Below are 13,002 nucleotides of genomic sequence, written 5' to 3' on the forward strand. Positions count from 1 at the left end.
TTGTCATGCCAACTTGACATTTTACCAAGCATCCCAGGTTCATTCTGAAAGTGCACCCCCTATACATTTCTAGAGAGCATTCAAATACGTATTTGTATTTGTATACGCTGTGTACGCTTTTTCAAATCCCAAATTTATCTCGCGAGTGCCATTCACGCCTGCTGTTCTCATATAAATTAACTAGAGGCTGCTTTCGACTAACTGATTGACTGACTGACTGACCAAATGACTGACCCACCCTCCTCCTTCCCTAAACCCAACCAACAGTTTTAAAAAGCAATCTAGAAAAAGAAAAGCCACATTTTTACCACATTTTCAGTTTTCACCACTTTCTCACTGTTATTTACATGCTTATTTAATGTTTATACAAAGTGTCTGTGATGGTACCTCCAAAAATGATCCAGAAAGCGCAGGCAAATGGAACGTAGATCTCTATATAGAGAAAGAGGAAACGCAGCACATCTCCTGCAATCTTCCCCAGCATCACAATGAAGGGACCCATCGCCCTGCAGAAGCACACCAGACATTTACTACAATCATGTGTCATGTTGTAAACCAAACAAAGTGTGTATATTTATACACTGTAAACATTTTTTGCTTCTTTAAAGTTTTAATCTGAACTTATATCAATCAAACTGACCTAAATCAAGTAAAACTTGGTATAACTTATATATATATATATATATAGGGGGTTCATTCCGCTGTGGCAACCCTGGTTTAATAAAGGGACTAAGCTGACAAGAAAATGAACGAATGAATGAATATATATATATATATATGAAACTTGATTAACTTAATACGTTTAAAGTAACATGAAAAATTTGTTGTCATGACTTTTTGTCATATAATTTATTTTAACAGGGTTACTGTATTGCCTTTTTTTTTGTATTTCTCAAATATGTTTTTCCCTTTACATCGAAGGTTGTAACATTGAGATTCTTACAGGAGCTGGTTGGTTCGGTCCATGTCTATTACTTAAAGGGATAGTTTACCCAAAAATGAACATTCTTCCATTGACTATTGACTCATCTTTGACACAAGATAAGATATTTCGAAGAATGTTGGAAACAAGTAACCATTGACTTCAATAGTAAGAAACACTACAATGGATGTCAGTGGTTACAGGTTTCCGACATCCTTCAGTTTATCTTCCATTGTGTTCAGCAAAACCAAAAAACAAATCAAAAAATCTACCTGGTTTGGAACACGTCAACGGTGAGTAAATGATGACAGAATTTTCATCTTTTGGGTTTGAGCTGTCCCTTTAATTATAATAATTATATTTAATACCTAAATAAACAATATATAAAATGCAGCCAATTGCAGATCCCATGATGGCATTCCAACAACTGTAAAAATAAACTAGAGCCCATAAATAACCTGCTTAACGTCCTTGTGTTTCTACTCTAACACTGGCCATATGTTCCTATTGCCATATGTTTACAAAGAAGAAGCCACCTGTGGTGGAAACCTGAGAGGCAGAAGCATTGTTATTTGCCCACTGACCAGATGCTTAACAGCAGGTCCTTAAAGGTTTATCGATTATTGCAAAAAAATCACCTACGTGGTGAAAAATCAATGAAGTTTTTACTTCTTACTTAACTATTGTGCTCTGCAATCAAGGTTTCTGACCTTTTCCTCAAGTGTCATGCTTGATGGACTCCTTAAAAAACAGTTTATTAAACCAGTCACTCAGATGAAATCCACTAAGATCAAACGTTTAATCTCTTATAGTAAACCAAATGAGCTTCACAAGCGCAACCACGTTAAAATCACACGTGAAATATGTCAAACACATGATGCCAGCAGTGTTGGGGAAGCTGCTCTGAAACTGTGGCTTTATAAAGCTACTCATAAGGAAAAACTAGCGATTACTTGTTTATAATAAGCCGAAATAACATAATTAAAATAAAACATAATAAGAACAACATTATTATTTATTGTTGGCATGACTAAGGAAGAGGATTGATCTCTAAAACCTCCGGCCACCTTGGTACACAAAAAGGCAGCCCAGGCTCATTCTGATTACGTACCCCTGTATACATTTCAGGACTGCAAAGTACATCCCACGAACTACGGTTTTAGCTGTTTTTGCTTTTGCAAATGCACCAAAGGGCACTGTGTAGGCTTTTTCAGATCTCAAATTTCTCTCGCAAGTGCCATTCGCGCCTGCTGTTCTTATGTAAATACACTAGAGGCCGCTGTCGACTGACCAATCAACTGACCCACCCACTTCCCTAAACTTAGCCAATAGCATTTTAAAAAAGCACCAATTGACTCATCTACCCCCTTCCCTAAACCCAAACGCAGAGTTAGTTACAGAAAAAGAAAAGCCCTCGCCTGATTTTTACCACCTTTTCAGACTTTACCACATCCTCACCCTGTTATTTACATGTTTATTTTATTTATTTTTTGCTTCTGTTTTTGTTTTACCTGCTTTCTGGAACAGTTCTTCACCGGACTCGAACTCTATTGTCGCACTCAACTCTGCGTCTCAAGTACGCTGACGTACACGTCGAGCTACCGAACAAACTGCTAACAGCAGAAAAGCCGTCCACACTGAGGTAAACAGTCAGCTGGTAAGCGCTAAAAGAAACAGTGTCATACCGCCCCGTATCGTTCAATTTAAAGATAAAATACAGCCATGCGTACTCCTGGCTACATAATTTGCGATCTCCAGAAATGTATGCAGGACTACATTTCCAGAATGAGCCTATGTTGGAAACAGGTGCATTACCTAAAGGCTCGAACATGCTTCATCAGCCTTAACCACAGGAAAATAATGGACACTGCAAAGAGTCGAAGACTGTTCAGGCGAAGCAAATCAGACACCAGGAATATGTCAGCCAAGTGGATGCCCAGAACCGCCAGCAACAGCAAATACACTAGCCAATCAAAGATATTCCTGTGTGAGACATACCAACATGTCGCATTTTCATTTGTGCACACTCTCTGACATTCTGTATTAGCTTCATTAGTGTACATTACCAGAGGTCTTGAGCGTAGGTTCCTTTCAGATTTCGGATATACTTAATTTGGCCTTCTAAGTAATTGCGTTCCTGTGTAATAAACCAGAACACATTAGTTATGTTCAACAATTTTGTGTTTTATTCGTATATTTTTTATGTGAAACGTTTGAAAATTGGATGGAAATTGTTTATTGTAGACCAGGGGCCTCATGTATCAACGCTGCGTATGCACAAAAACTTTGCGTACGCCAGGTTTCACACTCAGAATCGCTCACGTTTGGATTTACTAACAATGAACTGAACGTGGGAATGTGCGCAGCTTCACGGCAGCTTTCCGGCTGGCGTACGCACATTTTTTGTGCGTGTCTGTTTTATTTCCATTGGCGACTCCTAGAGGCAGTTGTGTAAAATTGCACTCTACAAAGTGTCTGAGCCTTGCAATGGCAGCTGTATGAGACGGGTTCATCTAGCAGGTATATAAGGTTTCCATACCATACAGTTGACCAGCCAAACATTAAAGCGCAATTTGCAGCAGTCGCCTGTTTTCCCAATGTAATCTGAGCGATCTACTGCACGCACATTGCTATAAAGACACTATCTGAAGATGAATTTGCATGCGTGAATCAGAAACATTTCCATTCAATAAATGTGCAAATAAAATATGATGCTTATTGATATGAACTTATTAATGATGCCTACTTGTCTTTCTCGTGATAAATAGTTGGCAAAATCTGATATGTAGCGGGGGAAAAAACAAAAATGAGTTCATCAGACGCTGGATTCGAACCGAGTTCATGCTCGAACGTATCAATTCATGATCACATACGTCTTACGAGGTGCGCCACTGAGATTGTTAAGTATCCTGCAACATTTTACAGATATAAACCACACTATTTCTTTTGTTAATGCACTCAGTGCGATGTTCAGACCCAACTGTGTTAACCGCATCAGCTAAACTCTCCCACTCTATTTTTTTCTTTTGTTGTTAATTCCAGAGAACAAACTTGCAAATAACACCGCTTTTCTCCGGTCTACCTCCGAAAGCAGCACCTCCAATTCACATTCTGTTCAAAGTTTCTCTTTTTGCTTGCTTTTGCCGTTGCTTTTTCGTTGGGTTTTGCCATTAGCATAGTCATTAGCATATTCATACGGGGGAAGAGGCAGGGAGGGGTTTTGTGCTCGTGCATGTTGCGCTTAGTTTCACGTTCATTCAGATGTACAAAAGAATATGCGTGAGATTCGGCGTACGCAGTGTTTCATACATCTGAATTTTTTTCTGCGTACGCACATTTACAGCTTTGTGCGTACGCAATGTTTTAGTAAGATTTCCACGCAAGTCTTCCACGCATGTACTTCGTACATTGGATTTACTAACAATGAACTGAACGTGGGAATGTGCGCAGCTTCACGGCAGCTTTCCGGCTGGCGTACGCTTATTTTTTGTGCGTGTCTGTTTTATTTCCATTGGCGACTCCTCGAGGCAGTTGTGTTAAATTTCTCTCTACAAAGTGTCTTTGAGCCTTGCAATGGCAGCTGTATGAGACGGGTTCATCTAGCAGGTATATAAGGTTCCATACCATACATTTGACCAGCTAAACATTAAAGCGCAATTTGCAGCAGTCGCCTGTTTTCCCAATGTAATCTGAGCGATCTACTGCACGCACATTGCTATAAAGACACTATCGGAAGATGAATTTGCATGCGTGAATCAGAAACATTTCCATTCAATAAATGTGCAAATAAAATATGATGCACAGACTTATTAATGATTCCTATGTGTCTTTCTTGTGATAAATAGTTGGCAAAATCTGATATGTAGTGGGGGAAAAAAGAGGAAAGAGTTCATCAGACGCTGGATTCGAACCAGGGAGGGGTTTTGTGCTCGTGCATGTTGCGCTCAGTTTCACGTTCATTCGGATGTACAAAAGAATATGCGTGAGATTCGGTGTACGCAGTGTTTCATACATCTGAATTTTTGTCTGCGTACGCACATTTACAGCTTTGTGCGTACGCAATGCTTTAGTATGATTTCCACGCAAGTCTTCGTACATGAGGCCCCAGGGCAGTCAAACTCAGTTCCTGGAGAACCGCAGCCCTGCACAGTTTAGTTCCAACCCTGCTCCTAGCCTAACATTACATATATTTATTAGAGTACTTTACTTTGATTTTACAATTTAAAACAATCCAAAATAAAGTTTTTATAATTTTTTTAAAATACAAATGCTTAAATATAGGATTTATTCATGAGGTTTCAGGATTCAGATTGTATAATCCTAGTACCCTCCAATACTCTCTCTTAAATATATGATCTAGTGTGAATGGGTTGAGTGGGTTACCTCAGGCCACATGGGGTGAGAGCAGCTCAGGTCCTCGTTGATTTTCTGCACAGTCCAGCGCTGCCAATGCTTCAGTTTTCTCCGAGATCGCACAATCTCCATCACTTCCCTGTACACCTCAGTCACTGTCAACACAAGTGCCAAAACAACCAGCAGCACACGCCACCAGTCCTGTCAAGAGAAATGCAAGAATTAGCCATAACATTACGAACACCTCGTAACTTTTGTCTACAGTAGGTCTGCCATGTGAGTTAAAAACAGCTCTGAAATGTTAACATGATGACAGCTCTGGAATATGTCAGAATAATGTCACCATAAATCTTTCCATTTGCAGAAACACAGAGAATGTTGTGGCCAGATTAAGCCTTAAAATCACAGCAGAGTGGATAAAAACATCCCCAACAGCACATAAGGGTTTTCAAGAGTTCACACTTAGCTGATGATCAATAAAGCGTAATTGGCATGCTGTCCTGGGAGAGAGCCCTGAGCTTATAATATCCTCGAGCCCGGGGCTCCCTCCTGTTAAAAGGGCGAGAGAGGAGTTCGAGCTCAGGTATGTCTCGAGAACTCCTTTGCTTGTCGCCGTTTGAGAAGTGTAAACTAAGGTTGTCTTACGTGATTATTTCAACCAAGGCTCATTCTGGAAACATAGCCCCATGGACGTTTCTGGAGATCGCGAAACACATCTCGGGAGGTTTGTATTTGTGCAGTTTTTGTTTTCGCGAATCCGCGAGAGGCAGCTGTGCATGCTTTTCCACGTCTCGAACACCTCTCGGGAGCGCACGCCGTTCGCCGCCGTGGCCACTGTCGAGCGACCGTCTGTCCGACTGACTGAAAGACTGAACGATCGACTGGGCGGCTGGCCCTTCCCTAAACCCAAGCGACAATTTACAAAAGCCGTCCAGAAAAAAACAAAAACAAAAGCCCTCGTCCGATTTTGACCGAGTTTTCGGATTTCGCAGCATTCTCGCCCTGTCACGAACTCGTTCGCTTTTATTTTTTGAATATTTGTTTTTCATCCTACCTGATTTCTGGAACCGCTCTTCCCCGGATTCAAACCCGGTCGTCGTCGCCGCGGCCGGCTCCTCTTCCTCTGGGCTTCCGCTTCGCCAAAGTAACACTGCGATCTAAGCGGACAAACTAGTTCATTGGGAAAGCCCTCCACATGGAGGTGACCCGTCAGCCGGCGAGCGCAAAGAGGAGAAGCAACATCACACCACCCCAAAGCGTTCGCTCGAAAAAAAACGAAATGCGGCTATACGTACCTCCGGCCGAGTAAATAGCGGTCTCCAGAAACGTCCGCGGGGCTATGTTTTCAGAATGAGCCTGGTTTGGATAATTTGGTTTAGTCAATTGGCTATGGTGTATGTTTTTATGTTTTTGGACGGTGGGAGGAAACCGAGGAACCCGGGGAAAACCCACACAAACACGGGGAGAACATGCACAGAAATGCCAACCGGCCCGATAGGAGGTTGGACCAGCGGCATTCTTGCTGTGAGGCAACAGTGGTAGCCACTGGGCCGCCGTGTCGCCCTATCAGAAAAAGGGTGGGAAGTAGGGGAGGAAGGGGGGGAAACTTCAAGACGAAGATATTTATTCAGTTATTTATTCAGAAGATATTTATTTAGTTATTTTTAATGCATCCGTAATCATCTATTAGGGCAGATTACGGAGCTAATGAGGTGCCAGCCGTGTTGATCATAAGCATGTGATCTCCTCGAATTTATAAATAAACCGCACAAAGCATGGACTCCACAAGATCTGTGTTCTGTGGTAGCTGGCACCAAGACATTAGCAGCAGATCCTCCAAGTACTGCCTCCAAAAGCTGAATATGATGGTTAACCACATGACATGGACATGTTTCTGGAGGGCCATAGTCCTACAGAAATTTAAATCTGCAAGATGTTGATCCTTCAGGAGCAGGATTTGGCATCCGTGCCACAGACGGATTGAGATCTGAGAAATTTGAAGGAATCTTAAGCTCTTTTTTTCCTATTTATTTAAGTATATTCATTTATCCAAAGCAACCTACAAACCCACAAGGTTGTAGTTTTGATTCTAGTACCATAAAGACTTGATTCCCATGACTGAGGTGTTATTTAGCAAGGCATGAACCCCAAATTGTTCACCTGTTTTTTATAATTTCAGGGCTAATAGTTTTGATAGTTTTGAAGATTGAGCATACAAATATTCTAAATGTAATCTTAAAGTAGCCGTGTTTCATTACCATAGATTGTACTCTTGTAATTTGTAAATCATCACTGATTACAATTAATAAGTAATCCACCCAGCTCATGTATCAAAACACTGATATATAGTTATAGTTATAGTTAATTATAGCCTTACTCCAGGAAGATCGTAGCGATCTCCATCTGGACGCACAGACACAGATATGGCTACTGTTGTCCAAGAGACGATAAACAGAAAGTTTAGAAGCAGGAGTATCCATGCGCCCATTCTGTAGAAACACATTATATCTGATATTAATCCCTGTTGATGTTTCTCCAGGCATTAGCAGCATTGGATTTTAATCTCGGTTTACCTGCCATACAGGTTCCACTTGACAGTGATGAGTTTGAGCACTACAGGGTGCATGATGAGATCCAGTTTGCCCAGATTGACGATAAACTCCAGCTGTAGACAGAGACAGCAATCACAATCTACACTGAAACTATAAGTGAAACTACTGTGTCTTTCACTTAAAGTAGATTTTTATATTTGATTAAGGGAAAAATTACAGTTTATGATTTTAATCTGTTATTCAATATCCCTCAAGCAAAAAAATAAATAAATAAAATAAAAAAGCCTCGTAGGAAATATGAAAGCATTTGTTTTTCTCATAGTATTTTTACTTTAAACTAGCGGTTCTCCTGTCATTTGACTACTTGCTAGGTAGTGATTTGCAATCTGCCATTACTTAATTTGAATGCAAAATGGCCAAAGTAAATCTCATTTAAACAAGGTAAGCTTTCCAAATCTTTTTCAAGAAACGTAATCTGAATTATTTTTTTCCTGCAACGGTAACATGTCTTTTGCAGAAACAAGTTTCTATTTCTGCCATGTCACGGCTGAAACAACAGAAGCCTACGAAGTAAGTCTGATAAAGATACCCTCAGGTAGGGATTATAGGCTACTCAGTATTTATCATTTTCATTCATTCATTTATTTTCTTTTCGGCTTAGTCCCTTTATTAATCCGGTGTCGCCACGGCGGAATGAACCGCCAACTTATCCAGCCCATCTCTGGGAAACATTCACACACTCATTCACACACACACACTCATACACTACGGACAATTTAGCCTACCCAATTCTCCTGTACCGCATGTCTTTGGACTGTTAAGGAAAGCGGAGCACCCGGAGGAAACCCACGCGAACGCAGGGAGAACATGCAAACTCCACACAGAAACGCCAACTGAGCCGAGCCAAGGTTAGAACCAGCGACCTTCTTGCTGTGAGGCGACAGCACTACCTACTGCGCCACTGCGTCGCCATTATTTATCATTTTTTTAATTTCAATATTATTTGAAATCTATATTTATCAATATTATATAGTTTATATTTATTAATATCATTTTCTAATGTGAGTTTGATTACCATCTTTGTAATCATTGAATCATTGAACACATTACAGTATTTTTTTAAAGATTTATTTTTGGCCTTTTTTAGATGGAACAGTAATCAGACAGGAAGCAAAGTGGGAGAGAGTGAGGGGGGGTGGGGGCTCAGGAAATGTCCTCAAGCCAGGATTCAAACTCGGGATGCCCTGAAGTGCTTCTGCACCACACAGTATGTCAGCACGCTAACCACTAAGCTATTGTGCTGACCATTACAGTAATTCTTTAGGCAAAATGATACTTTAATGTAAGGGTGAACATGTTTTTTCCAAGAGTTTTATTTTATTCTAAGACCATAACTTGAATTTTTACCTTTAAGAATAAAAATCAACGTCAATAAACGACAAAAATAATGAATGGTCTTTATAGTAAACAATATTTTTACTTTGTGTGAATGTACTGTTTTCTTGACCCTCAATAATTACGTTTCAGTTGGATTAAACTAAATTTTAAAGTTCGAATCTGAGCTATATATACTAAAATAAATTTTTTTTCTTTTCTTACTTATTTTTACAAGTATTTTTTCAGAAAGTTGGTTCAAAGTATCTTTTTTTTTCAGTGTAACACAACAACACTTGTATAGAGTTATTATAAAATAAAAGCAGTTTATATTGTAGATGTGTACCGGCGATGATGGATCAGACCCTTTGGGGCTGGTCTTGTCAGCGGTTTGTGGCTCCATGAGATGAAGGTAGTAGAACTGTTGACGAGCCATTCTGTCCTTCACATGGAACTGATTCATTGCCAGATCAGCCTGATGACACAAGATTTTATGGTCACACTTTACAATAAGGTTCATTAGTTAATGTTAATTAATGCATTAACTACCATGAACAAACAATACATTTACTACTGTATTTGTTCATGTTAGTTAACATTAATGAAAATACAGTTGTTCATTGTTAGTTCATGTTAACTCATGGTGCATTAACTAATGTTAACCAGCATGGACTTGAATGTTAACAATGCATTAGTAAATGTTCAATTATGATTAATAAATGCTGTACAAGTGTTGTTCATGATTAGTTCATGTTAGTTAATGCATTAGCTAATGAGTCTTATTGTAAAGTGTTACCGATTTTATTTTAAATGATTTCAGCCATACTAAGTTCACTTTATAAGAATGATGATATTAGTGTTATCTACCAGTCATAAATTAGCCGGTTCGTTGAGTGGTGTGATATCAATAAGCTTAAAATAAATACTAAGGATACAGAAGAGATGGTATTTGACCCAAAGTGTATAGATGACCATCGTCAAGTGGTTGTACATGACCATCCTATCACTCAGTCAGAAACCTATAAGTACTCGGGCATTTACATCGACAGTTCTTCCACACAAAAAACACATAGAGTGGGTTTGTTCTCGTTTACACCAGAGATTGTATTTTTTACGGAGGTTGTTGGTAATGATGTTGTTTTATAAAGCAGTTCTTGAAAGCGTTGTTAGATATGGTATCACAGTGTGGTTTGGCAACCTATCTGTTCAGTGTAAATCTAAATTGATGCATCTCTTAAAGACAGGATGTAAAATTGTTGGGCACGATGAATATTTTAATCCTCACGTTTTATATGAGAATTGTGTCCTTAATTTGGTGGAAAGGATTCTGAATGTGCACTTTAAAGTCACATCAGCATCAGCTAAGTCTTAAATTCTGAATAATCATAAGAATAAGCGAGTACGAATCTCACCACAGGAGTCATTTTGGTGATCATGGCAGTGATGCAGAGCTGTCCATCAGAGTCCTGCACTCCAGCGTCTGCTCCAAACTCCAGCAGCAAACGTGCCGTCTCGCTTCGATCTGTGCACAACACACACACACACACACACACACACACACACACACACACACACACACACACACACACACACACACACACACACACACACACACACACACACACACACACAGAACTCCCATCATTCCCTTCGAAGGATTCCTCTAAAGCACAGGTGTCAAGCTCAGTTTCAAAAGTTCAAAAGGGCCGCAGCTCTGCACAGTTTAGTTTCAACCCTAGTTAAACACACCTGATTAAACTAATTGAGTCCTTCAGGCTTGTTTGAAACCTACAGGTAAGTGTGATGGAGCAGGGTTGGAACTAAACTGTGCAGGGCTTCGGCCCTCCAGGAATTGAGTTTGACACCCCTGCCCTAAAGCATCATCAGAGGTGTTTACAGTAGCACCGGAGGACATGCGCAGAATCTTCTTCAGCGATTTATAAAAGCCTCACCGAAGTTGGCAGCCAGCTGTAGAGGCGTTCTGTCTTTATAATCACGAACAGTGATGTCGGCCCCGTTCTGCAGTAACATCCTCACCGAGGCCACAGCGTCGTTCTTAGCAGCGAAGTGCAGTGGAGTCTGCTTGTCTTTGTGTGTGCGAGCTTCAATGTCAGCTGTCAGAACAATGAAAGAAGATCATAATATAGGGTATATGCCGATCTAGTGCTGTTCCCATGCTGATACACTTCCGGTGACCTGTTATTGTGAACTTTTTTCCATTTTATACGGTTCCTTATACAGCATCGATGTTGTAATGTCATTAAAATACATTCAGTTAAATGAACTTTAGCATTTATTTAGTTGCTCAAGCGTAAAACGACCCAAAAATCGGCAGGCTAACGCAGAAGCTCCATTGAATACAGTGGGGTAAAATAAATGCTCATATTATAAAGATATGGCGGGGGGAATGTAATGTAATGCAGTGCTTCTTGTACAATCTGAGACCCACTTTAAATCTGATATCACTCAGCTAGTGGAGATCGCTGATTTTTAAAGAAAACAGACCTTAAACGCGCCGGATTTTGCATTGGCATTCAATTCGCCGGAAGCGCTTAACCCAGGGTACTGTCAAATTAAAAGTCCTATTAGCATGCTTCGGCATATATCCCATTACAGAAACAGCGGAGGTGCTCATGGGAATGTCATGAGGTCAATACAATTAAATTTGACGTAAATAATGTAGCGCAAAGTCTCAAACTCAATTCCTGGAGGGCCGCAGCTACAGGTACAGGTAAGGTACCATAAAGGGGCAGTTGCAGTAACTCGCCGGCAACAGAGCTGCCAGAAAGTTACCACAAAAATAACATCCATTCATTTTCCAACGTTCATTTGCAGTTGAGTAAATCCCTCTGTCTGTCATGTTCAGTTCAATATAAAAAAATCACAGCCCTGAACTGAAATGAAGCCATAAACTGAATTGAATGGTCATAAACACACACCTCCTCTTTCTAAGAGGAACTGCAGCATCTCTTCATAATCCAGAGCCGCGGCCACATGTAGAGGAGTCACTCCGAAAGCGTCGGCCCTCTGAAAATCTGCTCCTCGCTCCAGGAAAAAGCGCATCACATCCACGTTCCACGTCCGAGAAATCTACCAATGCACACAAACAACCAAGAAAAAAATAGTGCTTAAGAAGGCTTTTAATTTTGACCTTAAAATGTTTTTACAAAAATTGAAAACTAAAAATTTAAAATTTAAAAATTTAAAAATATTCTAGCCGAAATAAAACAACTAACACTTTCTTCAGAAGAAAAAATATAAAAGGAAATACTGTGAAAAATTCCTGAATCTGTTAAACATCATTTGCCAACTAATAATTCACAGGAAGGCGCAGTGGGTAGTGCTGTCACCTCACAGCAAGAAGGTCGCTGGGTCGCTGATTCGAACCTCGGGTCAGTTGGCGTTTCTGTGTGGAGTTTGCATGTTCTCCCTGTGTTCGCGTGGGTTTCCTCCGGGTGCTCCAGTTTCCCCCACAATCCAAAGACATGCGGTACAGGTGAATTGGGTAGGCTAAATTATCCGTAGTGTATGAGTGTGTGTGGATGTTTCCCAGAGATGGGTTGCGGCTGGAAGTGCATCCGCTGCGTAAAAATGAGCTGAATAAGTTGGCGGTTCATTCTGCTGTGGCGACCCCGGATTAATAAAGGGACTAAACCGACAAGAAAATAAATAAATGAAATCACAGGAGGGGTGACACTGTGGCTCAGTGGTTAACACTGTCGCCTCACAGCAAGAAGGTTGCTGGTTCGAGTCCAGGCTGGGCCAGTTGGCATATCTGTGTGGAGTTTGCATGTTCTCCCA

At 40.4% G+C, this 13,002-nt stretch overlaps 1 protein-coding gene across 2 annotated transcripts in view; it reads right to left on the bottom strand.

The window, feature by feature from the left end:
• Positions 1-13,002, bottom strand: part of si:ch73-193i2.2 — a 29,332-nt gene that overhangs the window by 7,108 nt on the left and 9,222 nt on the right. For both annotated transcript variants that reach the window (XM_073920527.1, XM_073920528.1), the window contains exons 5-14: positions 12,141-12,291; positions 11,154-11,315; positions 10,614-10,723; positions 9,548-9,676; positions 7,849-7,940; positions 7,653-7,764; positions 5,306-5,476; positions 2,989-3,059; positions 2,738-2,905; positions 388-506 (exon numbers count right to left, since the gene is read on the bottom strand). In XM_073920527.1, the coding sequence (XP_073776628.1) occupies positions 388-506; positions 2,738-2,905; positions 2,989-3,059; positions 5,306-5,476; positions 7,653-7,764; positions 7,849-7,940; positions 9,548-9,676; positions 10,614-10,723; positions 11,154-11,315; positions 12,141-12,291 (1,285 nt within the window). The remainder of the gene's footprint in view (positions 1-387; positions 507-2,737; positions 2,906-2,988; positions 3,060-5,305; positions 5,477-7,652; positions 7,765-7,848; positions 7,941-9,547; positions 9,677-10,613; positions 10,724-11,153; positions 11,316-12,140; positions 12,292-13,002) is intronic.

The sequence above is a fragment of the Danio rerio genome, chromosome 13 (genome assembly GCF_049306965.1).
Source record: "Danio rerio strain Tuebingen ecotype United States chromosome 13, GRCz12tu, whole genome shotgun sequence".
NCBI lineage: Eukaryota > Metazoa > Chordata > Actinopteri > Cypriniformes > Danionidae > Danio > Danio rerio.